Source organism: Mesoplodon bidens, assembly GCF_964165515.1.
Source record: "Mesoplodon bidens genome assembly, chromosome: 8".
In the NCBI taxonomy this organism is placed as follows: domain Eukaryota; kingdom Metazoa; phylum Chordata; class Mammalia; order Artiodactyla; family Ziphiidae; genus Mesoplodon; species Mesoplodon bidens.
Window position 1 is genome coordinate 14377315 of NC_138165.1, and position 26999 is coordinate 14404313.

The following is a 26999-nucleotide window of genomic DNA, read 5'->3' on the forward strand; positions in this document are numbered from 1 at the left end:
GGGAAGGAACTGCACCATTCTCTCATACACAACATTATTTCTTGTTTCTGATATAGTAAACCTGTTCATCCACTGCACAAGCTGTTCATCTTGCTCTCTTCTAAAAATGCCGTGGCTCTCATGGAGAACATCCATGTTTTCGCCGTCTGCCATTAATTCACGAATTTTCTTAGCCACCTGGACAACATTATTATGAGATTATACATCAAACACTCATCTCTCAAGAATAAAACAAAGAATACTAAGGGAAGAAGACAGGAGAGGAGGTCTCCCCACCCAAGAATATGAGGGAATGCCAAGATCAACATTGGGATTTTACAGTTAATAAGCAAAATCAACATGATTATATCACGTTGAAGATATTTTAAAATGTCTAGACAGTATCATTATATCTTTACTAAAAATAAACTGAAAAAAAATTAACTGAAATTTACAGTATCAGTTTATTCATTTTCACCTATGTGCTTTTTTCTTTATGATATTCCTCGGCAAGAGAAATGTTACTGTGTCTCATAATATTGGCATCTTTTTACACTATAAACACTGGGCATCCCCAAAGTGGTTCCAAAATAACTTGCAATACCTCATCGAGAAACAGACGGGGCAGTGGTGTTCTCTTGTCCAGGGCCACAGCAACACGGGAGGCCATGCAGTACCTTCGGAACCAAGCCCACTTGTGCGTCTCAGCACAGCAAGGGAGAGTGTCTAATTCCAGGTCACAAGCAAGAGCTACCAGTACCTGCAGCCACCACAAATTAACAACACAGGGACACTCAGAGACACGGCGAACGTTCCACTTCACCAACACCGCCTGCCAAAGACGGCCCCCACGCAGGCTCCCTGTGGGTCCTCCTTCAGAATTCCTCATGCCAGGCTGACTGCCACGTGCCCAGCAAGGGACTTAGCATCACCAGTGCTGTGGATTATTCCTACCCAGTGACTAGCGATGCACCTGACAACAGGACCTCAGATCAGACCACTGCTACAACACTTGCCACCTAAATCAAGGCATCTGAAAGCACACTGATGCTTAAAGTACAAGGGCTTAGATCACACAGTTACTCCTGAAAGTTTTTCATATTCAGCTTCAGCAGGAGCTACACCTGTCCTCGGGGATGCCTGCTACTTGAGGCACGGCACGTGATGGCTCCCTGTGGCTCCCTCATCACTTCAGAACAAGTCAAGGATTACCTTGAAGAATGGGCTGTGGAGCAGTTGTTTGCCACCTCTCACGATAGGATCTTCATATTCAAACTGCCTTTGCAAAGCTTCTGGAAGGCCTTTCACCAGAGCAGCAAGAGCACTGCCTGAAAAACTCTTCAGAAAACAACCAAATTAAAACCTATCCCAGGAAACCAAATGCAGGGGAGTTGAGTGTTTTGTTCCCGTGAGTCAAATGCTTTATTACCTCGATACTGTTCTCCCCTAAAACATGTGATTGATACTTTCAAATAGGAAAACATCTAAAAGGACATGATGAACACGAAAATAAAAAAGAACATGAAAATTCACCTCAGAATGTTTGGTCTTAATTTCAGCACAGCAACCCCCAGGGAACCAGAAAGGAACTCTCTGGCCTACCAACCTCCATCTCCAACATGGTTAAGATCAAGAATTCTTTTCATAGTAACTGTTTCATCCAGCAAAACAGAGGGGGTGTGGTGAGTCAGACTCATAAAGTCCAACAGACAATCCTATTCTCACAGCCATCGACATAGGGCTGTTCTTAAAATCAAAGCCCAGCCGGAACTCAATATAGTAGCAGTATAAGGGAGTCTGGATGCACAAAAAGCTGTCTATTCCTATGTGAAATTTCCCAACTCTTCCTGGTGATTTAGAAGTTTTACATTATTAAAGCAACACCTTAGTCCCAAAGGGTCCCACGACTAGAAACTGTAACGTGACGTTTCGTACCAAAGCTCTTGTCTCCCCGTCATCTCCAAGTAGCCTGTTTATGTTAATGGATTGCCCAAATTCAGTTGTAAGAAGCTTCCTTAATCTTTGAAGGGCCCACATTCTGTGACTGGCCGCTGAAATGAGAAGGCAGAAAATGTCAGAGGATGACCATTTTTCTCACGGAGTGAGACAGACCTGACAACGGAGGTGCCGTTTACCTAAGGCACTCAGCTGTGCGCACGCTGCCAGAGAGGCTGCAAGGCGGGGGATGATGCTTCTGTTTGAGGCAAGGTTGAGCCGGAAGTCCAACAGACAGGTTACTAAGTCCATGGACGGACAGGAGAGGACGCAGCGATCAGAAAGGAGGTCTTTAGGGCCTGAAAAAAGAGCACTGTAAATGTCCCCTTGCTGGACAGGGCGAGAGCTACCCCACAAGGAGACCTGGACAGATTCAACCAACAATGAGTGGGCCTCATCCCCCCGGATGCCACGGTTAGAGGGGCGCCTGGGGTGCCGCCACTGTCTTGCACGTAACTACGTTCTGTACACTGACATTTTACCTGAAAAATCAAATGGCTTAACAACTGCAACCAGCAACAGCTGGGAAACTTTGGGTGAGGGTGGAGTGCAAACGCCCAACAGGCAGAGAGCTGAAGCAGCTCACTGCAGTTCTGATCTCTGCCACGGTGGGGCCCTGGGCAGTGCTGGCTCCCAGCACCACAGGAGAAGGCAGACCAGAAAGTACTAAATGAAAACGACATGTGTGTTTCCCTCGCGTGGGTCATCAAGCCTTGGTGGCCGTAAGCCTCCTCCTCACCCGCAGCTGGCATGATGGGGTAGACTGTGAAGCGCCAGCCCCATCCGTTCACAGACCCGTCACTGATGAACTTCCACTTCAACTCATCCCCCGGGATGCGCAGCTCGCTGGACCAGTCAGACCACTCCCGGCCTGGAGGACAAAAGTACACTGGGGTTGGGTTCACCCATCATCAGACCAACATCAACTTCTTTAGATACAAAGCAAAGTCATTCACGCCACGCCTGAAGAAGAGCTGGCTCCTCCAGCCCACTCCCCATGTGCGTTCACACCATGCCCTTCGACTCACACTATAGCAAGCAGTTGGGAAGTGGAGGGCAGGCAGGCACTGCCCCAACAGAGACACTCACACACAGCCATGATGCTGTGTGAGAGGCACGCAGAAACAGCCCGTGCTCACACCCAGGGTCGGGGCCGCAGGGAGGTCTCTTGGGGAAGGTCTGATACAATGGCTGTTACCCAAGCAACAAAACAGAAAAGCCCCGGTCTTCCCCAAAGAGGGTGCAAATGTTCAAAGGCACAGGGGGCACCCCTGCAGCACAGGGGTAGGTCAGCAAGGAAGAGGCACCCTCAAGGGAGAGTGGAGCAGCCCAGCCAGAGCCCGGGGCCTGGGGTGCCACGGAGAGGAGCTGGAGAGACCGGCGTGTGGCGTGCTACCCCAAGCAGGCTTCTACTTCGAAGCGCCATCGGTCAGCGGCGTGGGAGTAGCCTGGAGGGCATCTTGTGGGAAGCACAGAAACCGGGGGGAACATCTCACAACACTACTGAAAACTACATCAACATCTGTCAAACTGCCGGAAAAAAATCCATGCTCCTCTGTGACATCACTGCATCCGAAGTAACGTCTTGTGAGTAAAATTCTACTGGGTCACAGCCAGGCCCATCGTTTACATTCGGTCTGTGGCTGCCTTCGCTGAAAAGGCAGAGGGGAGTAGTTATGTCAGGAAACGTCCGCTGACCCTTGCTCCAGGTGAAGGATAAAGAAGTCTGGAGAGATTTACGCGCACACCTGCGCGCGCGCGCACACACACACACACACACACACACACACACCCCTGCGCTGATGATTCTAAAAAGCCCAGTGAAGAGCAGTTAACAAGCCCCTAGACAGAGTGACGTGCTCTTGCTCAGCCTCCCGAAGCACATCAGCAGAGCAGAGAGAGGCCCAAAGGAGCCACCTCTCGTCCACTCCAGCGCCGTCCACCACACGCACAGAACGCTTCCTCCGTGTGGAGCCCAAGTCCTCACTGCAATCAATTACACACCAAAAGTCTTTAAAGCCTTGTAGTTTGTCAACATTTACCTGGCGTGAGCCCGGCACTACCGCACACCTTACAGCACCGTCTCCACTGTCTGGCTGAGACTGGGCCCCCGACGGCCTGTGCTCCCAACAGGACCCGTGCTCACACCAGTCACCCAGTAATCCCACCCGTCAGCAGTTAGGGGCAAACGTCACTTGAATAATTATCTTACCGAAAGTACTGGGAAGAGGCAGATAGAACCTACTGTATTTTGCAGCTGGATCACTTACGGTCCCTTCCTGAAGTCTTACACGAGAAGGAAGCAGTGGTAACGTTCTGTTTAGTAATGCTAATGGTTCCGCTCTACAAAGCAAGCTCAACCGGCTTCCCACCTGACCGCACGGAGACAATCCTGTTGACGCCGTCCATGACTGTGAGAGGGTCGTGGCGCCTCTCCGTGGAGCACTGCCGGTCAAACTCCACCCTGAGTCCTTCTGCGCCTGGAGGACAAGCGAGCACAAAACACAAAGTAACAACTCCCACTCAACATACCACAGACGAGGCCAAAAGCCACACAGAAGCAGTGAGACTAAAACGATGTGTAACAGCTAATGAAAAGCAGAAACTCGGGAAGAACTAACCTCAAAAAAATAAGAACCTAAGACTGAGCACCCCTCTCTCCCACCCTCCCTCCCACAAAAGAATTCACCTGTGATGGAAACGCCAGAAGACATTCTCGCTTGGCCAACTGGTTTTGTGGTCTCACTTCTGGGCACATTTTCATGCTGCAGCCCCAGCTGTGGGACCACGCTTAATTATCCCGCCCACCCCCATATTTAAAAAGCCATATAAAATCACATGCACCACGCATTTAGCATTAGATCTAGAGTCTTCTCTGGGACAAATTAGCTTACAAAAGAATCAGTAAAGGGTAGGACTGGGTTATGGTGGAGGGAAGAGGGTGGCAAAATAACTATAAAACCACTCAAAATGATTAAAAAAAAAAAAACACAGTGATTCCAGGGCGCTTCAAATCAATTCACGGCAAGCAACAAGTTGAGAAGTGATTATTTACGGAAAAACCTGCCAAACTTGGGTAGGGACAGTAAGAGCCTGTGGTGTCCTCGCCTGGGGCTGCTCTACGCAAGCTGGGGCACAGCTCTACCAGGGCGGGACTCTACCTCCCGGGGCTTTATGCTCACTGTGTAGAGCAGGGCAAGTGCCCGGGCAGAGATGCTGGAAGTCAGAGAGTAGGGAGGGTGACTGAGGGAACACAGAAAAGTTTGCAGCTTTGCTGGCCCGGGGATGGGGGTGTGGCTGGGGGGGGGGCGGTGCCAGACCTGAGAACTAGCCAGCACTCTAACAGGAAGATCCTGGAAGTCAGAGAGCCAAGAAGGGCTCAGTGAGGACGCCATGGAGGCCTGGATGATGCGAGGCACGTGTACTCAGGAAAACTGGAAGAGGCGGGCGCACACACACGCACGGGGAAGCCTGTCAGAACACTGACTTCCATGCCCTCCTTGCTCCCACCCACACAGAGATCCACCCGCAGAAGGGAACTCAGCAGGCTTGAGCGCCAAACCAAGCAGACACAGGGCAAACCCTAGAAGTCAGGCTAGAAAACAAAAATCAAAATAGGAAAGTGAGCAGGCACCCCGGTGGATATGTGATGTGGGGGAGAGATTTCAGAGAGTAATTCCAGGCATGTTACAAAACAAACACACAAAACAACCAAAGAAACCCAGTGACAATTACAAATCTTAAAAAAAAAAAGTCAGAATCCAGGTGACACAATACAATCTGAAATGTCCAGTTTTTAATAAAAAAAGAATGGGATATGCAAAAACACTGAAAAGTGTGAGCCATACTCAGGAAGAAACTCGGGCAACAGAAACTGACCCCGATGGCCAGATGCTGAACTGAGTAGACAACAACTTCAAAGCAGCTGTAATAAATATGTTCAAAGAGTTCAAGAAAACCAGAGAAAACACGATCACAAAGGAAAATATGAAAACAATGACTCGAAGAAAAAAGTACTAAGAGGAATTTTGGGGGTGGAAAAAAGTACAATGACCGAAATGAAACATTCACCAGCTGGACAAAACAGCAGATTTGAAATGGCAGAAAAAAAGAATCATTATACAACTTGAAGACTGTGTAATGTCTATTACTCTAACTGGAGAACAGAAGAAAAAAGATTGAAGATAAATAAAGTCTCATAAACCTGGGAGACAACATCAAGCATACAAATATATGCATAACGGGAATCCCACCCCCCCAAAAAAGAGGGAAGAGGGAAACAGGGGGCAGAAAAAGTACTTGCAACAGAGATAGCCCCAAATCTCCAGTCTGATGAAAAACATTAATCCACAGTTCCAAAAATTAATAACCCCAAGTAGGAAAACACAAAGAGATCCACAGACACATTATACTGAAACTGTTGAAAACTAAAGACAAGGAGAAAATCATGAAAGCAAGAGAAAAAGACACATAACATATAGGGGTACAAAATACAGTTAACTTTGACTTCTCTTGAGAAACAATGAACACAGGAAGCCAGTGGGATGACAAATTTAAAGTGATATGAGAGAAAAATGTCTAACAGCTAAGAATTCTATCTCCAGCAAAACTATCCTTCAAAAGCGAAGGCAAAATAAAAACATTCCCAAATACACACACTGAGAGAATCCACTGCCAGCAGACATGATTTAGAAAAACCACTTAAAGTATTTCAGGCTGAAATAAAATGATACTGGATAGTAACTTGAATCCACAGGAAGAAATAAAGAGCACTAAAAACATGGATTGAGAAATAAGGGGTTTTTTCCCCTTTTCTTAATATTTTTACAGGGTGAAAGACTGTATAAGGGAAAGCTTAGGAAACTATACTCCACAGGACAAATTTGTCCCACTCACCATTTTTACATAGCCTGTGAGCTAAGAACAGTCTGTACATTTTTTAATAGTTGGAGAAAGTTCAAAATAATATTTTGTGACATATGAAAGTTGACCAATCCCTGGCACAATGCGATAATTATTAAATCACATACATATATTTGTAATACATATAGTTACAAATATGTTGCACAGGTCTGCAACATATACAGATACAGTATATACAACAATAGCAGCAAAAATGAAGGAAGAGGAAATAGAACTATAATGAAGCAAAGTTGCTGCATTTTACCAGAACTAAAATATTAACCTGATGTAGACTGTGATAAATTAAAATATGTATTTTAATCATCAGAGCAAACACCAATAAAAGTGGTTTAAAATCAACAGAGGAATTTAAATGGTACACTAAAGAAAATTTTGTTTAATATAAAAGCAAGCACTGAGGAGGAACAAAAAAGGACACAAGGCACAGAGCACACACACAGCAAAATGGCAGATGTAAATCCAACCACACTGTCTATAACTAACTGTCTTCCTAATCCAGATGTAAATCTAACCACATCTATAATTACATTAGATATGAATGGCCTAAGCATCTCAATCAAAAGGCAAAGACTGTAAGGATGGTCCTTAAATATGTTCCAGGCCATTTGTCTTGCTTTGTACTTGCCATCTGCCTTCTCATACCCATGAAAAAGAAAAACGAAGCAAGGATGCAAACAAATACTACAAACTATAATGCAAAAAACTGTCTTGAGAGACAAGACCTGAAACTACATTTTAAAGGGGCACAACCCCTTATCTGAGAATATCGCCTATAACAACCAATATGAAAACATATTCTAGCAAAATCACAGAAAGAAAGCACAATTTATAAGGGGGGAAAATAGATGATCATTTTCGCACTTTCACAGGAGAAAAACATATTTAAGGACCAGCAAAGAAGATGACACGGAGGGGACAGGAGAGAGAGACGGGTAGACAGGAAGAGAATGTTGTTGGAGAGGTGAACAGGGCTCATGTAAAGTTGCACAGGCCACTATCAAGGGTTTACATCTTATTTTAAGGTTACAGGGGTGTACTGGTGGGTTTTAAGCAGAGTACCAGTATGTTCTGACTCGTTTAAGAGAATCTCTCTAGATGTCACGTAAGGAGTTGATTCTGGGGGACACAGGAGGTGAGAAGTAGAAGCAGAACATGTATATTATGCTAGTATATGACATCTAGTATAATAAACCAGGTGAGACTAGATGGTTGGACCCAGAATGACCTGGAGTTGGTGATAAATGACCTAATTTGGAATATATTTTTAAAGTAGAAATGATAGGACTTGCTGGTAGACTGGTTATGAAGTAAAGAGAGAAACAGAAAAGAGGAAGAGGGATACCAGATTTTTGTCTTAGGCAACCGCTGAGTGGAATTATCTTTTGTTTCATAAATTTCTATGAAAGAATAAGAGCTCAAAGAAGCTTTTCTGAATGCCATCTCATTCTAAAAGTTTAAGAAAACTAGTTTCACATAAAAATGATCAGGATAAAAGTATCAAGGTCAGAAATCCAAGAAAGAGGGGATATATGTATATGTATAGCTGATCCATTTTGTAGTACAGTAGAAACTAACACAATGCTGTAAAGCAACTACTCCAATAAAAATTAATTTAAAAAAAGTATCAAGGTCAAATGCAATAACAAGTTATTGTTATAAAAGAGAGAATAAGAACAGAATAACATTTTCCTACAGACAATGAAAGCAAGCCAGAAAGATATGCCCACAAAACACATGAAAATTATAATCTATTATTTCAAACCAAGCTAAAAGAAATTAGGAAAATGATACAAGATATGAAAGAACAACATAAATTAGAATTAGGACAACCAAAACACTAAATGAGAAAATAGAGTAAAGAATTTTTTTTTTAATTCAGAAATGAAAATTAAACTAGAAAGAGCACAGGAGCAAATAAACACAACGAATAATGCTTTGAAACAAACAGAAGGACAAAAGGGAAAAAAAGAAAGAGATAAAAGGCACTTGAGGGATTTCCCTGGTGGTGCAGTGGTTAAGAATCCGCCTGCCAATGCAGGGGACACTGGTTTGAGCCCTGGTCCAGGAAGATCCCACATGCCGTGGAGCAACTAAGCCCGTGCACGACAACTACTGAGCCTGCACTCTAGAGCCCGCGAGCCACAACTACTGAGCCCACGTGTTGCAACTATTATTGAAGCCCACCCACCTAGAGCCCATGCTTTACAACGAAAAGCCACCATAATGAAAAGGCTGTACACTGCAACGAAGAGTAGCCCCCGCTCACCACAACTAGAGAAAGCCCGCGCGCAGCAACGAAGACCCAACGCAGCCATAAATAAATAAATTAATTAATTAAACTGTCCCTCCAAAACTGTTTTAAAAAAAAGAAAAAAAAAGCACTTGAGAGGAAGTAGCCAACACTGACTCTAAAACAGCGGTCCCCAACCTTTTTGCACCAGGGACCGGTTTTGTGGAAGACAATTCCTCCATGGCCGGGGTTGGGGGTGATGGTTCCCAGCAGACGAAGCTTCACTTGCTCACCCACCACTCACCGGCTGTGCGCAGTTCCTAACAGGCCTCAGCCCAGGGGAACCTGCCCCCACCCCTGGCTCTAAATGGCATCCAACACAAGAAAACGACCACACATCCATGAAAAAGAAAACTGAAGCTAGGATACAAACAAATGCTACAAACTGTAATGCAAAAAAACTGTCTTGAAAGACAAGACCTGAAACTACATTTTAAAGGGGCACAACCCCTTATATGAGAATATCGCCTTGTAACAACCAATGTGAAAACATATTCTAGTAAAATTAGGGAAAGAAAGCACAATTTATAAGGGGCAGGGGAATAGATTAGCATTTTCCCACTTTCACAGGAGAAAAACATGCTATCCAAAAAAGCTAACTTTCAAATTTGGGCACAAACTCTTAGAACAAGCTGAACTCAGTCGGGACTGCCATCCTCTGAGCCCCGATGAGAAACTGATGAGAGAATGAGCTTCAGACACTCACAGTAAGGAAGGAGACGACTAAAACTAAATGCAAATTAAAAGGAAGGAAGTAGAGTCTGTAACAGCTATTATGCTCTGGGATATACAGTATAATCATTTAAATAAAGTTACAACGATGAAGAGAGCAAGAAAAAAATTTTGTTAAGTATTTTCAGTAACTATGTGCATGTTTGGTAGTATTAGAATTGTATCCGTAGTCTTTTGTGCATGTAATGTGGCATAAAGCAAATAAGTAATTATGAGATATTCTAATTCTATCATCCCGTGTCTTAGAACCAGGACTTGGGGTATGGAACAAAAGAAACACTGACGTAACAGAAGCGGTTAAGTATAAACCTTGTAGCTCTGAATCTGGCTCTATCTATGAACTCAAAAGAAAGTCAGTGAGTCTGTCCGATTGTCCACTCATTCATCCTATGTCTGTCCACTGAAAAAATCTAGAAACAATGATAGTCCAGTGATCTGAAATGCTATCTCCACTAAAAGATACCAGGGCAGATTCCAGGTGGAGGGGAGAAACTACATGACAAGCCTAAAGCATCCTGTCATATCAGACTATATGGGAGTCACTGCAAGAGCCAAACTGAAGAGGTTCCCGATGTCTGGAGATGGGATAATTTGAGCTTCAGTAGGATAACAGTCACAATGGATTAAAGCCCATCATATATGTTTAAAACCATGAGTTCATAATGACGTAAAAGAAAAAACAGGTAATTCCCTGGCTGTCCAGTGGTTAGGACTTGGCGATTTCACTGCCATGGGCCTGGGTTCAATCCCTGGTAGGGGAACTAAGATCCCATGAGCCGCACGCACGAGGCGCAGCCAAGGGAAAAAAAAAAGAAAAAGTAACTGGTCACCTTCAAAGAACGATAGGTAACCAGTTCATTCTCTTGAAAATGTAAACAGAAGAAAAGAATCAAGCTTTTATCCTGCCTTTCGTACGCAAACAACCAACCAAAGGAGGGGAAATGTCCCTCTATAGAGTATTCTAGCAAATAAATAAGAAAGCAATGGAACGATTAGAAGAGCACCATTCTGCAACCTCTAATGGATTTAATGGCCTCAGGCAATGAGCATCAGTAGCGGCTGCCATCACCAAAGGAGAGACAAGCAGATAGCAGGTGCTTCCAGATGCTGGATCACAAACACCAATGGTCTCGCCAAAGGCTGGACTAATTGGGCCTCTGAATCAGGGGAAATCTGCAGAAAGACAGGGCTGGGGGGCAGGTGGAAGTGCAGCAGGAGTGGGCAGGTCAAAGGCCCAGGTTCCTCCATAGGTGAATTGTTGAGAAAAAAGGAAAAAACTGTAGGTTAAAAGAAACTTAAAAGATGGAAATTATTAATTAAGAGAGTTAAGATGACAATGCACGCTTGGGTAATAGAAACTGTCCAGAAGCACAAGCCAGGACAGCGTTACTTCAGGGGAGGACACAAGGAGGGCTTCTGTGGACAGGCACAAAATCTTTAGACCTGAGTTTTGGTGACTAAGGCATCCACCTAATAAGCATTAAGCTAAACATTTACTCTGCGTGGTTTTCTGTATCATGCTTTATTTTGGGGTGCGGGGGGGAGTCGTTTTTCTAGAAGAGCTGGGAGAAGTGATTCTAAAGCAATTCTGTAGCTTCTTTTCGATCCAACAATGATGGCTGCTTCTGCTGATGCAGTTGCAGAAATGAAGCTGTTCTACAGGCGGGGACGCTCCATTTCCTCCCTGGGGCCAGCCCTGGGTACCTGGTATCTTCACGGTACCGCTGGAGGAAGTGTCATCAGTGTAGGGATGGCTACTCTCCACCACCACGGGCTGAGAGGACAGGCGGCCGCTCTGTGAGTCTGTGGCTACATCCTCCAATTCGGTGACACAGAGCTCCAACAACATATCTGCCACCTGCGGGCGGAAGCGGGGTACAAAGCAGAAGGATGTCAGGATGCCCGCCCAATTCAGATCTTTCCGTAGGGACGGGGGCAGAGTGGAGGCCTTGGGAGTTTGAGAAATCTAGTTCAAATTAGGGCTCGGTTTCCTCACCTATAAAATCAAGACAGCACAGAGCTCGCAGAGGTAGCAGCCAGGAGGTGCCTGACGCACCCATAACACCCAATACATGGCAGCTGATGAAATGAAATGCCTGTGATTACAACGGTTTCTCTTTACATCAAGACAAGGTTACTTCTGCCCCAGGGACAAAACTACCAAGCGACGGAGCAGAAGGTATAAAAAGGACCGGGATCCTAGAAGGCACTGGGGGTCAAGCAGGAGGGAAGCAGGAATGGAGAGGAACGACCGAGCCGTCCAGGTTGAACAGCAGCAGACGGCATCTGAAATGAGGGCTACAAATGTGAAGACAACTGGGGGTGTCTCTTGACCCAAGACGTCTAGGGTCAGCCTCCACACCACATTCTCCCAACAAACAATCCATAATGTTGCAATTTCACTTGAAAATTTTAGTGATTCACACCATTTAAATGGTCAATACCGGTGATTATAAACTCCTTGACTGCTATTTTTAGACAAACAAGAATATGCTGTTACAGGAATAACATATTAACCTCCAAATATTTTTAATTTAGAGAAAAATAATGAAACTATGCTCTATTCTGTACTTTTCCGAAATAAATGATTGTTTTTATCTATTTTTCCTCATACTTACATAATACACAGATTAGCTTAGCAAACAGCTTTATTAATGACAAACTAAGATCGCTGCCATTTAGGTGTTATCATTATAAATTCAAAAGTGTCTCTTTTTTTCTTAAAGAGTCCCAACTCTCAGGTCAGAGGAGGACACAGGAGTAGCATCTTGCCACTGGCCAGGAAAGTTTGAAGACAATCCCCACCTTTGTTTCTGTCTCCCCTTGAATCTGAGATGCTGACATCATCAGACTCCTAACGCACAGCCCACCAGGGCTCTTCTGGGCTTCAGAACGTTCCTCTGCAAAGCCAGTCAGTCCCCCAGGAGAGGCCAATAAGCTCTGAGGCGAGGGTGACAGGGCAGTCACAGCTGCGGTACTGTCCTCAGAGCACTCAGAGTCCACCACCATTTCTCCCACCCACCAGCAACCTGCGTGTCTTGGAGGCAGTAATGGCCTCTGAGAGCCTCAGTGTGCTTATCTGTGAACAAAGGGAAAGCCTGTGCTCCGGACTGAGAGAACACACCGAGAACCAGGCCTGGCAGGTCATGTGTGCAAGAAATGCTGGGTATCATGACTTTAAATCCATGTTCTCATTCCATCCTTTCCTCTCACGAATACATTAAACTTGTGAAAACATTAATATTTTGCTGATGGCAGTTCACCTTGATTTAACCTCTCAGAATTATGCCAAGTAACTTGCCTCAAAAAAACTACAAAGTAGGAAGCCTGTAACTTTTAGTTCTTCCTGAATACAATTAAGAAATAACAAGCCCCTAAATTAAGAAATTAACAAGCCCCTAAAATACCTACCAAGCCATTTACTATGATTTCAAGACCACTTGACCATACTTAAGTACTTTATGGTTTTGGTGGTGGTGATACGGAACCCGGAGAAACACAGATGACACATCTGCACAGGGCCCATGGCATCAGACTCCCTGACACAGCCAGTTCTGAAAAGCCAGAGCAAGGCTGCTGATAAATAAGGGTCCTTAAGGAAGCCCAAGGACTTCAGGACTAATCAATTCTACTTTTAAGATATATTGATATGATATTGACTTTACACCCTAGACTAGCCACATGTGGCTGTTCAAATTTAAATTAATTAAAGTTAAATACAATGAAAACTTCAGTGCCTCAGGTGCACTAGCTACATTTCAAGTACTCAATGGCTGCATATGGCTGGTGGTTACCACACTGGATGGCTCAGGTACAGGACATCACCACGGCAGAAAGTCCCACAGGACCCAGTGCTACCAAATATTAAAGTCTATTTTAAATAGTTAATACTTAAAATACTCTGGTATCGGAGCACAGAAACTAGATTAATGGAACAGAAAAAAGTCCATAAAAGTTTAGAATATGATAAAAGTGGTCTTCAAATCACTAGGGAAGGGCTTCCCTGGTGGCGCAGTGGTTGAGAGTCCGCCTGCCGATGCGGGGGACGCGGGTTCGTGCCCCGGTCCGGGAGGACCCCGCGTGCCGCGGAGCGGCTGGGCCCGTGAGCCATGGCCGCTGGGCCTGCGCGTCCGGAGCCTGTGCTCCGCGGCGGGAGGGACCACAACAGTGAGAGGCCCGCGTACCGCAAAAAAAAAAAAAAATCACTAGGGAAAAGACGGATTTATTCAATCAATGATGTGGGGGCAACATGTTCGCCATCTAGGAAAAAGTAAAGCTGAATCCTCACTTGATCCCTTACATCACGATACATCCCAGGTAGTTCAGAAAGGTAAGCATAGTAACAAATGCAAACGTAAAAATGATTAGAAGAAACGTGAGAGAGTTTTTTAGGCAATGTCATACTGGTAGCCTGTTTTCGGTTTAATACAAAATCCAGAAGCCATAAATGAAAAAACTGGCAGATCTGACTTCGTCAAAACTAGAAATTTCTAGGGCTTCCCTGGTGGCGCAGTGGTTGAGAGTCCGCCTGCCGATGCAGGGGACACGGGTTCGTGCCCCGGTCCGGGAGGATCCCACATGCCGCGGAGCGGCTGGGCCCGTGAACCATGGCCGCTGAGCCTGCGTGTCCGGAGCCTGTGCTCCGCAACGGGAGAGGCCACAACAGTGAGAGGCCCGCGTACCACAAAAAAAAAAAGAAAAAAAAAAAAAAAACTAGAAATTTCTAAATTCTAAAATTCTAAAATATCAAAATTACATCAAAAGGCAAACTGGGGAGCAACTGCGGCACAGACGACAGAGAAGGGACTCATCTTTAGCAGGAGCCCTGCAAGCACGAGACAGTGTCAGCGCCTCCAGCCCGCCCACCCGCCTGCAGCTCACCTGTGGGTAGGCGGCGCCCATGCCAGACAGCACAGCCGAAAGCACGTCCCTGCCCTTGTCCCCGGCCCGGCCGCACACAGACAGCTTGAGCAGGTCCACCATGACGCGCGTGTCGTCCACGACCAACAGGCTGGTGAACTCATCCAAGGACTGAAGTTCCGGGCCGGACGCTTTATTTTGGCTTTCAACATCCTAAAAGGCCAAACAATTAAAATGAGGAATGATATCCATAAACTCAAAGGATACATGATTACCAATAATGAATAAGGGACTTTCTGAGACATTTAAGACCATGAAATACTAGAGTAAGAAATGACAAGCCCCTAAAATCTCCACCACCCTGCACTACGCTTTCAAGATCAATTACCTATTTTAAAAATTACCAACGGCTGTCAAAAGGAATGCCTAAACTGTAAAGAAATGACGATTTATACTGTGACCAAGTTCATAACACAGGTATGTTACAAGGGGAGACTTGGAATGAAATCACACCGTGTAAAATTACCCCCATAGGGTATGTTTGGGAGTTTTTCTATCAACTAAATTTGTACACTATGCTTTTACATATTTTGTCTAGATCCTCTCCATAATTCTTTCTTAGAATCTTATTTAATGGACTTATTGGCATGTAACACATTGTCCATAATCTCTTGCCCCTGAGGTTCTTTTAAAAAGAAAATATACAAAGTAAGAGTCTTCTCAATATCCCCCTTGTACTTCCCATTCACAGTCTGTCAGTTAAAACAAACCACACCTGTGATCATTTACCTCTCTTTCCACATTAGCAGAGGAAAGGAGATGCTTGTTTGCCTGTGGCTGCATCACTGACACCCCCAACCCCACGTGAGGGTGGGGGTGTCCCCCCGGGGACAACCACCCCACAGCCTGCCGCCCACCACAAAGGAGCCTCTCAGAGGCTGGCGGTGGGGTCCAGCTTACAGAGAGGAACAGGGAGCCGTCAGAGCTGGGAAATCCCACAGCTTGTGAGTATCACTGAGACCTGTGCTGAACAGGGGAGCAGCCAGGCCCTTCCCACTCCCCAAGCAGAGTCCAGCCCTCCAGGGGAAGAACAAGGTGCCCCAAGTGCCTCTTCTCTTCTCTCTTGCCTTCTGGATTTCAGTGAAACCAGTGCCAATGCTTTTCAGAAACAGAAATGAGCCGGGGAAGCTCAAGCTCCACTTAGGAACCTTAAGGGGAACGTGACACATCCAATGCGCAAAGTCCATCAATGCTCCAGTTGGCCCTGGAGGCCACAGCTCTCTTGGGCAGGAGCACGGTTTCTCCCTTTAAAGAAACAGACCCTGCTCCTACCTCCAGATGAACACTCAGGGAATCAGTAAGTGAAATTCATCAGAAATGATGACATTCCAGAATCTCACTCACTGAAGACCAGCGAAAGCATCCAGTGGGATATATTAATCATATATAACATCTTTGGTCTTATTTGAAGCAGGATCAAACATTTTTTTGGCGGGGGTGTTTAAAAAAAATAGAGGACAAGTCCAAAGGAAGTGCTAAAAACATAAAATCACTAGCTGCCTATCCTTGAATAAGCCCAAAACTGACATGAAAATTACTTTGCCATTATTTATGAATCAAACCAAAACTGAAATGATAGGAATTAAGGGCTATACTCTGGATAATGCCTATGTCTCATAAATAAATTGGTAAGGAAGAAATTATACCATCCCTCTTCTAGCTAAAAGCAAAAATTTCGCATAATTCAGATTAATTTCTGCATTAAACCCTCACCCTAGGAGACTGCCAAATATCAGAAGTTGAGTCCAGACACCTAATTTATAAATAGCAATTTCCTCATCACCAGTTATGACGATTTTCCATAGGACATATTTTCATCAGCAGTCAGAGCATAATATAAGTCCAGAGTTCCAGATGTAACTGACAGCAACGTGTGTCTGCTCCCGGGGTGGGCCCACAGGGAAGACGGTGGGAGCAGGCGTGATGGCCTGGCACGGGGGCACCCGGCGGGCTTGGGAGGGCATCCATGTTGGGGCGCCACGTGTTAGAGCCAAGGGGAAGATATCCCTGCTCTGGGCCAGCGGCACTGGGTGCAGGGGTGGGGGAGGTCACAGGTCAAGCAGGGTGAGAGGTTATCCCTGCCGAGGGCAGGCTGGTTCCGAGTGCCAAAAGCTGTGCAAGCGACGGCGGGTGTCCGTGTGGGAGAGGAAGGACAGCAAAAATGGGAGGGTAGCTACCTAAGGGCAAGTTATTAAACGGTCACTAACAGGAGCCAGGTTTCTCCCTTTCAGAGAGGAGAGTTTTCAACACAGAAACGGAGAAAAGTAGAATGAATCCTGTGCAGTTATTAGAATTGATTGTATTGCTGCGGTTTCACTACATGTAGATATACAACAAAATAAATATTAATGTGTATAACTTATTGCATGGACGCACACATGCACACACACACACGCACATGCACGCACACACACGCTTATTTCCTAGCTCTGCCCAGGAAGAGCGGTTGTGAACGGCAGCCCCCGCAACAGCAGTGAGCGCATGAAGGCCCAGATCTTGGCTTCTAAGTACCATTCTCCACTAAAAAGAACCAAGACCTCTTGGAGAAACATCTGATTTCTGTGCTGGAATGTAAAACATCTTGTTGAACCTAGAATTTTGTGTTGTGCCAGGAAACAAGGAAATATAAGAATAATCAGAACATGTTAAGAACAGAGAAAATTCTACCAAATATTTAAAGAATTAACACCAAAACTTCACAAACTCTTCTAAAAAACAGAAGAGGAAGGAACACAGCCCAACTCATTCCAGGAGACCAGTATTACGCTTTAACCCAAATCAGGAGAAGATATAGGTGCAAAATAGCAAAGCAATCCAACAACATATAAAAGGATTATATACCTAAAATATAGAAAGAGAGCAAGAATAAACCCTGTGGTGTTGGACTGAAAACTAAAGTATTGGTTTGAACCACTCAGGGTTTTCATTATATAGATAAGATGCCAAAGGAGAAATAAATGCTTGTGGGGGTGTGTGTCTGTTTGCTGAGAGGGCCTAAACCAAGGACACCCAGTAGCAATCATCTTTCCAAGCTCCCAGATCTTGTTTCTAAATTCTCTGATCCACTAAAAGGAACCAGTGCTCCTTGGAGAAATGGCTGATTCCAGGGCGAGGGCAGGGTAGGTGAAAGATAAGTTTGGAACACTCTATTGTGCTAGAAAGTAAGGAAGTGCTCAGAGAATTATGGGGACACATCAGAAGGACAAACCAGCTGGAAAGGGCTCCCAATGGCCAAGTCTGGGGCAATCTGGGTGTCAAATGATGTATGTCATTATTTGAGTAAAACAGGATCCCATGACTCTGCACCAATAGACAGACAGACAGATGAGATGAGAAAGGAAAGTTCTCCCTTACAGAAGAACCGCAACAGTGATATTCCAAAAGGAATGATGAAATTTGAAAAATCACCACATGACGACTACCACAGTAATGATGGATCCAGCTAGAATCATGAAGATACTAAAAACTGGTAGGTGAAAATATGACAAGGGATAAGGTAGTAACACAGTCTCAAAGCGTCTCCCCATGAACACTTACTAACACACTTTTATTAACTTCCAAGAGAGAAATCTGGCAGATACTTTCCACAAAAGAGTAAGAATTAACATCGCCTGTAATGCAGCAAATCCACAATGCACACATCCCAGTGGGATGCACTGAACAGAACCACAGAACCCTGCATCATTCCTGTGGTGTTTCTGACAAAAACAGGGACTGAAGGATTGTTCCATATTGAAGACCAGAGACACAACACTCCACCCGGGGCTGGGTCCTAGACCTACAAAGGATACTACTGGGACAGTGAGCGACATCTGAATAGGTCTCTGGACAGGAAGTAATCCTGGATCACTGGTGGTAACGTCCTGATACTCAGGGAATTTGCGCTGAAGCAGTACGGAGCGTTGGGGATTGTGCCCTACAGCACTCCCGCCACTGGTTTAGAGACACGAACGACTGGAGGGCCGAGGTAGACGGCACCTAGGAGTCTACCGCGTGGTACGCAGGCTTGTGCCATGTCCCATTTGTGTGAACTACCTCTGCAACGTGTGTGGACGTTTGCGAGTGTTTCGCACTACACGTTAAGGAAGAAAAGCCCCTAGACCTCTTTGCTGTTGGTCATGGTTTCCGCAATGATACTGGCAGCTCCGGGGTCGTCCGTGACTGGGATGAATGGCCGAGCAGAAGCCGGGGAAGCGGACGGGGTCACTGCGGAGGGGGTCACGGCATCCTCAGAAGAGACGAGCTAAAAGGAAGAAGACAAGGAGAGACTTGGCTACGTGGCGCACCTCCCGCCCAACTCCAAAAGCCCGACCCCTCGGGCCATCTGGAATATACCAGAGCTTATAGAGGTGACAAGGCACTTACACCACCAGCCACCACCTCCGGCGGGGTCTGGGACAGCCCTGCAACATCAACCATATTCCTATTCCCAGGAGAACCGAGTAATAGTCACAACGGGTCACAAGAAAACAACTAAAATGAGCTCCCATCTCTGCAAGTCGGATTTTTCCCTGAAGTAAGTGACAAAAATCTTTAGCTTCCGGAGCTTTCAGGTTTCAGAACTTCAGATACACAACTGTGCACTTGCATTTAGCAACTTTTTTAAAAGAATAATCTGTTTCCATCGACCCACGAAAAAGGCTCCTTTTTTTTTAATATTTATTTGGCTGCGCCAGGACTTAGTTGCGGCACGCGGGATCTTTGTCACCACATGCGGGATCTCTTTAGTTGCAGCAGGCGGGTTGTGGAATGCAAGCTCTTAGTTGCAGTATGCCTGTGGGATCTAGTTCCCTGACCAGGGATCGAACCCAGGCCCCCCTGCATTGGGAGCATGGAGTCTTAGCCACTGGACCACCAGGGAAGTTCCAAGGCTCCTTTTGCAAATAGGATATTTTCTAATTCAAGCCAAAAATCACAGCAGTAGGCACAAAAACACTCTGAATTAAGTGAAAGAATGACTTATACTTTACTAGATACAAACTAGCTACCTTTTCCTTTCTGATCAAATATTGCTTCATTGCTTTACCATTTATTTTTACCTCTCCTCTCTTTTCTTGCCATGGATTTGGACTCAGTCTGTCTTCAATATCAACAGCCAGCACACACTCCTCTCCATTCATGGGACTGGCCATGGCAGACACGTCAGAAGCGGGTGCTGAGGAAGAGAACGAGGGACACTCCACCGGGGCAACCATGCCAGCTGGCATCAGGGCCCCGACCACGGCGTCTCTGTCAGGAGAGAAAGCCAGACCTGCGGTGAGCTGCCATTCACCTCTGCAGGAAGGAAGAGTCAGGGGGCAGGAGAAGCGCTTACTGAAGGACCCCCTCATTTTTATAAGATAAGCATAAAAAGAGTTTTAGAAAAATACTAAATGTTGTTACTATCCATCGGCTAAAAGCTAAAATATTTACTCCTGATCTTATTTATTGAATGACCACAGTGATGACAGGTGAAAAACTGCCAACATAAAAATCAGCCTCTGTATTTCCCTGAGAAATCTTCTTGGTTTGTTCAAGCCTGAGGCTAATTTTGTGTTTACTGGTGTCCAAATACCAAAGGTGCCTCACACAAGACAGCAAGGACTAAATGTCCTCTCAACAACTAAGTCAGCCTTTGGTCTAAACTAATGTTCCTGTGTAAGTATTAATTTCTATTCATCAGATCCATAACCATGATACACTGATGGATGGGGCACTTATTCAGGTTGTGAGAAAACAGCAGCAAAACAGTGGAAAACACAGCACTACCAAAACTGCCTGATCAAAAGTGAAGGCGATGACAGGTGTCTTACACATTACTGTATATTAGTAACAACTGATTCTTCCTCTCATCCCCCAAAATATGTTTAAAGTTTATTGGCCGTATAGAATAATGAAAACGTTCTTTAACTTGATTTGTTAATTCATATTTCAACCTCCATTAAAGAAAGCACAGATACCATCATTCACCATCAAAGGGTGTATGACCCAGAACTCACAGTATTTAAAAACAATACACACAACATTTTCCATCAAAAAACTACAAAAACCCAAAGCTTACATAGCTGTGGGATTTCAAAAGTTAGCAAACGAGCCTACCTGGCATACATGATTTGCAGTGCTGTAAGTATATGAGATAAGGCCTGCTGTTTGGCCAGATTTCCATCTAATGACAGGAGAATCTTGGCAAGAGAGGGGCGATTTGGTTTAGAATTATTTGCACCACTGACTTTATTACTGGCAGCAGAAGAGTCAGCATCAGAAGGCACACCTGAAAAAGGAAAATAAAATTTGGGTTCAATTTTTAAGATCACAGTTTGCTCTATTTCTATAATTTGACCTTTCAGTTTAGTTCCAAGACACACTGCAATCTGCATTTTGCTATTTCACAGATTAAATATTAGTTTCATTAATGGTCTTTCAGAGTTTAAAAAAATTATCTATACTTATCTAAAGAAGCTATTTTCAGCAAAGGTTCACTGTAACTGCAAACAGATATAAATACTTTTCCAAAATACACTTACAACAATTTACGCTACACATAGGTAAGCTGTGAAAATACTACAATAACTATCTGTATTTTCTTATCATTGAAATGTAAAACAAAAAATAATCCAAAACAATGGTGAGAAGACAAGATGTTCACCATATACAGTCTTACTGGACACATGTTCCAGCTCACTGCCCTGAGACTTCCCAGGCCTCAACAGAGGGAGAGAACCAGGTGGAGCTCAGTGGTCTCTGTGAGCAGAGAAGGTAGAGCTCAGAGCCAGGGAGTCCAATGCGGCCAAAGTTCACAGGACAGGACGAGAGGAGAAAGTTGCCCAGAGAGTGCCCTGGAGATGTGCAGGTGCTCTCACTCACCCAGCTAAGGATGCAGCAGAAGCTGACGGGTGCCTACATAAAAGGGCACTGCCCAAAGCCAAAGAAAGAACTGCATGAAAGGACTGGAGACCCAGCACAGAGGCTGGGAGAAAATGGAGGGCCCAGCTAGTGCCTGCTCCCATCCACCAAATGGAAAGACCTCATAATTCACAAGACACTGAGTAGAATACTCAGTGGGGGAATAATTAGCCCCAGGCTAATATCAGGTCTGAATCCACTTAACAAATCCAAAACCAAGACCCAAAAAGATCAAACTGTTTGAGAGTAACTTAACTGTATCTAAGCTCAAGAAGATTTATACACACACAAAAATCTCCAGCAACACTCAGGTTAAAATTCACAACGTACGGCATCCAACTAAAAGTTACCCAGTGGGCAGAAAGGCAGGAAAATACCACTCAATTCAGAAATAAGAAGAAAAATCAATTGAGCTAAACAATCCAGAACTAACACAGATATTACAATCAGCAGACAGGTTAAAACACTTATTATATCTCTATTCCATATGTTCAAAAGAGAACCAGAGACATGAAAGATATAAAAATGCCCAAATCAAATTTCGAGAGAGGTAGCTAGGACGTCTGAGATTTAAACAGTTTGGTAACATTAACAGCACATTAGAAAATGAAGAAAAGACAAGTGAATTTGGAGACACAGCAATAGAAGCTATCCAAAATGAAACACAGAAAAGGAAGTTAAAAAGTGAACAATGTCATTTATCGGTGGAACAACTTCAAGAGACCTAATATACATAGAACGAAACCTCCCAAAGAGGAGAAAGAAAGGTGAAGGAAAGAAATTTTTTGTGAAGAATAGTAACTGAAAATTTTCCAAATTTGTTGAAAATTAGAAACCCAAAGATCCAAGAAGCACAATGACCCACAAGCACATGAAAAATGAAGATAAAAACCATGGAAATAAAGAGAAAATCCTAAAAGTAGTCTGAGATAAAAGATGTTATGTACAGAAGAACAAAGATAAGAATGACAGCAAATTCTCAATGAAAACAATGTTAACCTAAAATTTTATACCCAGCTAAAATATACTGCAAACATTAAAAAGCTGAAAGGAGGAACCCCAGACCTGAGCTACAAGACATAAAAAAGTAAGTCCTTCAAGGAGAAGGAAAATGGTGCCAGATGGAAATATGGATCTCCACAAAGGAATGAAGAACACCAGAAATGGTAATTACATGAGTAAATATAGAGATATTCTTTTCTTTTTAATTCACTTAAATAGATAATGTTTAAAGAAAATTAATTTTAAAAACTGTCACATTTACAGCATACAAAGAAATGTATAACAACAACAGCACAAAGGCTAGGAGGGAAGAAAGAGAGATACACTGTTGTATAATTCGTATACTACACATGAAAGTGTAGAAGCACCTGAAGGTAGACTATGATAAATTAAAGGTGTATAATATATATCCTAAAGCAATCACTAAAATAACATAATAAGTTAGAGCTCAAAGAAAACAAAGGAGAGAAAATAAAATCACAAAGAACAATTAATTCAAAGAAAGGCAAAAAAAAAGAGAAGAAAAAGAACAAAGAACAGCTAGGACTAACAGAAAACAAATAGCAGGATACTGACTGAAAACAGATACATTAATAATCACATTAATTGTAAGTGAAATGAACACCCCAATTAGAGACTGTCAGAGAAAAAATTAAAAAGCTAAATGCAACTATATGTTTCGTACAAGGAAGTGTCTTTTAGTAGGTTAAAAGTAAAAGAATGGAAAAGATATACCATAGTTTGCCATGGTATATGGAGTACCATAGTTTAAATACTATATAGCATTGGTCAAAAGAAAGCTAGAGTCACTACATTCGTATCAGACAAATTTGACTTTAAAGCAAGAATTTCAAAGCAAAAGGATAAAAAGGGTAATCTGTCATAATGATAGCAGAGTCAATTAATCAAAGAGAGAAAAGTAAATGTCCACATTAGAAAAGTAGGAAGATCCTAAGCTTCTTAGAAGAAAAAAATAAAGATAGAGCAGAGATCAGTGAAATAGACAACAGGAAAACAATGAAGAAAAATCAAGGAAACCATAACTTGTTCTTTGAAATAACTTAATAAAACTGATAAACCTCTAGGAAAGAGAAGATACAATTACCAATATAAGGAATGAGTAATGACATCACTACAGAGTCTACAAATGTTAAAAGAAAAATAAGCAAATATTGAGACCAACTTTATGCCAATAAGTTCGACTTCCATCAAAGACAAAAATCTTACTAGAAAAAAAAAAAACAGATAACCCTGAATCTATTAAAGGAATTAAATTTGTGGTTAAAAAACATAAAGAGACTGCGCAAAGAACTCTAGGCCCAGATGTCTTCACTGGTGAATTCTACTGAAAGAATACCAGTTCTACACAAAATAAAAGGAAAACTGAAAAGAAGGGAACACTTACCACTTCATTCTATGAGGCCAGACAAGAGATACTAATAGAAAATTACAGACCAATATCCATCATGAACCAAGAGGTAACAGTTCTCAACCTTTTTTTTGGCAACTTGAATACAACAAGGTACAAAAAAAAAAAAATAATCCACAGGTCAAAAACAAAGCTGAAAAGAAATTTTTAAAATATATAAAACTGGGCTGTCATGGCGGGCTTGCTGAAGAAGACCACTGGTCTTGTGGGACTGTGGGTATGTAAGAGTCCACACAACAGGCTAAAAATATTGTATGCAAAGATTCCTTATGTTCTTGGACAAATCCTTAAAAATGTACCATATAAAAGGTATATAGAACAGATTACAAATGAGAAGCTGCGTATGGTTAAAGTGGATCAGATGTTAAAAAATTAGAAGAGCAACTTCAGGGTGGCCAACTAAAAGAGGTGATTCTTTAGGCTGAAAATGAACTAAGTCTGGTGAGAAAAATGGTGGAATGGAAACCATGGGAGTCTTCAGTGGAAGAGCCTCCTGCCAACCAATGGAAATGGCTAATATAAACATCATTAAATGACTTGTGTTTTCATGGGAAACTGATATAATTAAATATTCTATTATATTAAAAATATTTCCATATTCATCTTATAATCAAGAAAACTGATACAAAACATATTGAGGAGACTTGTTAAAATTGATGATTATGGTAACAGGGACTTGTGAATCAATTCTTGATTTGCAGAGCATTCATTCAAATTATTTCCAAGATGATATTTTTTTAAAAAACAAGGAGGTTGTGGGAAGATCTGAAAGTTAATTGGAAAAATTCCTATAGATTTTCAACACAGGGACCGTATTTGAAAGGTGAAGTATTTTTAGTAGTATCTTCAACACATCATTTAATTTTTTTCACTCTGAAGAAACAGAAAAGGTACTTAATTATTATTTAAACAAATTTATAGGTCACTGTTGGAAGTGAAGTAGTAAGAAAAAACCCATCAAATTAGAATTTGTTGTATACTTGAGAAAACTGATTCAGTATTTGGAAGATTTGAGAAAACTGATTCGGTATTTGAAAGATTTTTATTTATAGTGGTAATTGGAAAAATTTTCCTTTTGTCTCATTTAAGGAAGTTAGCTTTCTGGCCCTTTGCCTTTAGTTTTCTAGATCAACCAAAGTACATCAGGATAGAGAGAGAATTTCTGTAAAAGAAGAGACACTAAGAGTTCCTAAAGTTTATCCAACATATAGATAGGCTTATATTCAAAACATCTAGCTGTATGGTTATAACTTCAAAGTGGAATCACTAAGTGGTTTTCACTAATTTCCAATATGAGTGCAGCCTGGGTATCAAACAGAAGATAAGTGCTGTTCAAAGAATGAAGCAGTTTGGCAAGTTTAAGGTTAAACAAAAATAAAATTACTTTTCATATCTCCTTAAAATACATATATACAACTGAATGAAAATGAAAATACAACATATCAAAATTTGAGAGATGTAGCTAAAGCAATGCTGAGAGGCAAATTTATAGTACTAAAAGTTTACAATAGACAAGAGGAAAAGTCTCAAATCAATGATCTAAGCTCTCACCTCAAGAAACTAGAAAAAGAATAGAAAATAAACATAAAGCAAGCATAAAGATGAGAACAGAAACCAATAAAACTGAAAACCAATAAACAGAAAATCAAAGAAATGAAAAGTAGCTAAACCAGGTGGGGTTTATTCAAGGTATGGAAGACTGACTCAAAAACATTAATATGAATATTCATAGCAGGTTTTACTTGTAATAACCCCAAACTGAAAATAATCCAAATGTCCTTAAAAAGATCAACTGTGTTTCTACACACTAGCAAGGATCAACTTGAATATTTCTAGATAATAGCAAGGAACAAAAGAAATTCTTAAAACACCATTAACAACAGATGAACAATATGAAATATTTAGGAATAAAAACAAATGGAGAGAAATACTACATTCAAGGGTTGGAAGATTCAATACTGTGAAGCAAGTCCCAAACTGATCTATAGTCAGTGCAATCAAATTCCCAAGTAGGCTATTTTATAAAAATTGACAAGCTGATTCTAAAAGTTATATGGAGGGGCTTCCCTGGTGGCGCAGTGGTTAAGAATCCGCCTGCCAATGCAGGGGACACAGGTTCGAGCCCTGGTCCGGGACAATCCCACATGCCGCGGAGCAACTAAGCCCATGCGCCACAGCTGCTGAACCTGTGCTCCAGAGCCCGCGAGCCACAACTACTGAGCCCACGTGCCACAACTACTGAAACCTGCGCGCCTGGAGCCCATGCCCTGCGCCAGGAGGGGCCACCACAATGAGAGGCCCATGCGCTGCAACGAAGAGTAGCCCCCCCTCACCGCAACTAGAGAAAGCCCACGTGCAGCAACAAAGACCCAATTCAGCCAAAAATAAATAAAATTTAAAAAATAAAAATAAAAAAATAAAAGTTATATGGAAATGCAAAGGGTCTAGAATACCCAAAACATACTTGAAAAAGAATAAAGCTAAAGGATTACCAAAGCTTGAATTCATTCTTTTATAAAGCTACAGTTGATCAAGACAATGTGGTATTTGCATCAAAATACAAAAATAAATCAACCAAACAGAACTGAGAATCCAGAAATAGATCCAAACATACATAAACAACTGATTTTTGACACAAGTGCAAATTCTTTCAATCAAGAAAGGATATTTGTTTTTGACAAATGCAATTGAAACAACTAGATATCCATATACCAAATATAAATAAGTAAATTTATTTATTTCAATCCATACCTCACACCATATATGAAATGTAACTCAAGATCAAGCATACACCTAAATACCTAAAACTACAGAACTTTTATAAGAAAACACAGGAAAAGAATCTTT

At 42.7% G+C, this 26999-nt stretch overlaps 1 protein-coding gene and 1 pseudogene across 4 annotated transcripts in view; one reads left to right on the top strand and one right to left on the bottom strand.

The window, feature by feature from the left end:
• Positions 1-26999, bottom strand: part of HERC2 (HECT and RLD domain containing E3 ubiquitin protein ligase 2) — a 224127-nt gene that overhangs the window by 34564 nt on the left and 162564 nt on the right. For all 3 annotated transcript variants that reach the window (XM_081241778.1, XM_081241777.1, XM_081241776.1), the window contains exons 66-77: positions 20918-21089; positions 19879-20068; positions 18942-19082; positions 14801-14992; positions 11624-11777; positions 4347-4454; positions 2714-2845; positions 2115-2273; positions 1915-2030; positions 1192-1317; positions 584-739; positions 62-177 (exon numbers count right to left, since the gene is read on the bottom strand). In XM_081241778.1, the coding sequence (XP_081097904.1) occupies positions 62-177; positions 584-739; positions 1192-1317; positions 1915-2030; positions 2115-2273; positions 2714-2845; positions 4347-4454; positions 11624-11777; positions 14801-14992; positions 18942-19082; positions 19879-20068; positions 20918-21089 (1762 nt within the window). The remainder of the gene's footprint in view (positions 1-61; positions 178-583; positions 740-1191; positions 1318-1914; positions 2031-2114; positions 2274-2713; positions 2846-4346; positions 4455-11623; positions 11778-14800; positions 14993-18941; positions 19083-19878; positions 20069-20917; positions 21090-26999) is intronic.
• LOC308621537 (NADH dehydrogenase [ubiquinone] 1 alpha subcomplex subunit 5-like) lies at positions 24325-24674 on the top strand (annotated as a pseudogene). Its single transcript has one exon. The product of its transcript is annotated as an NADH dehydrogenase [ubiquinone] 1 alpha subcomplex subunit 5-like (transcript).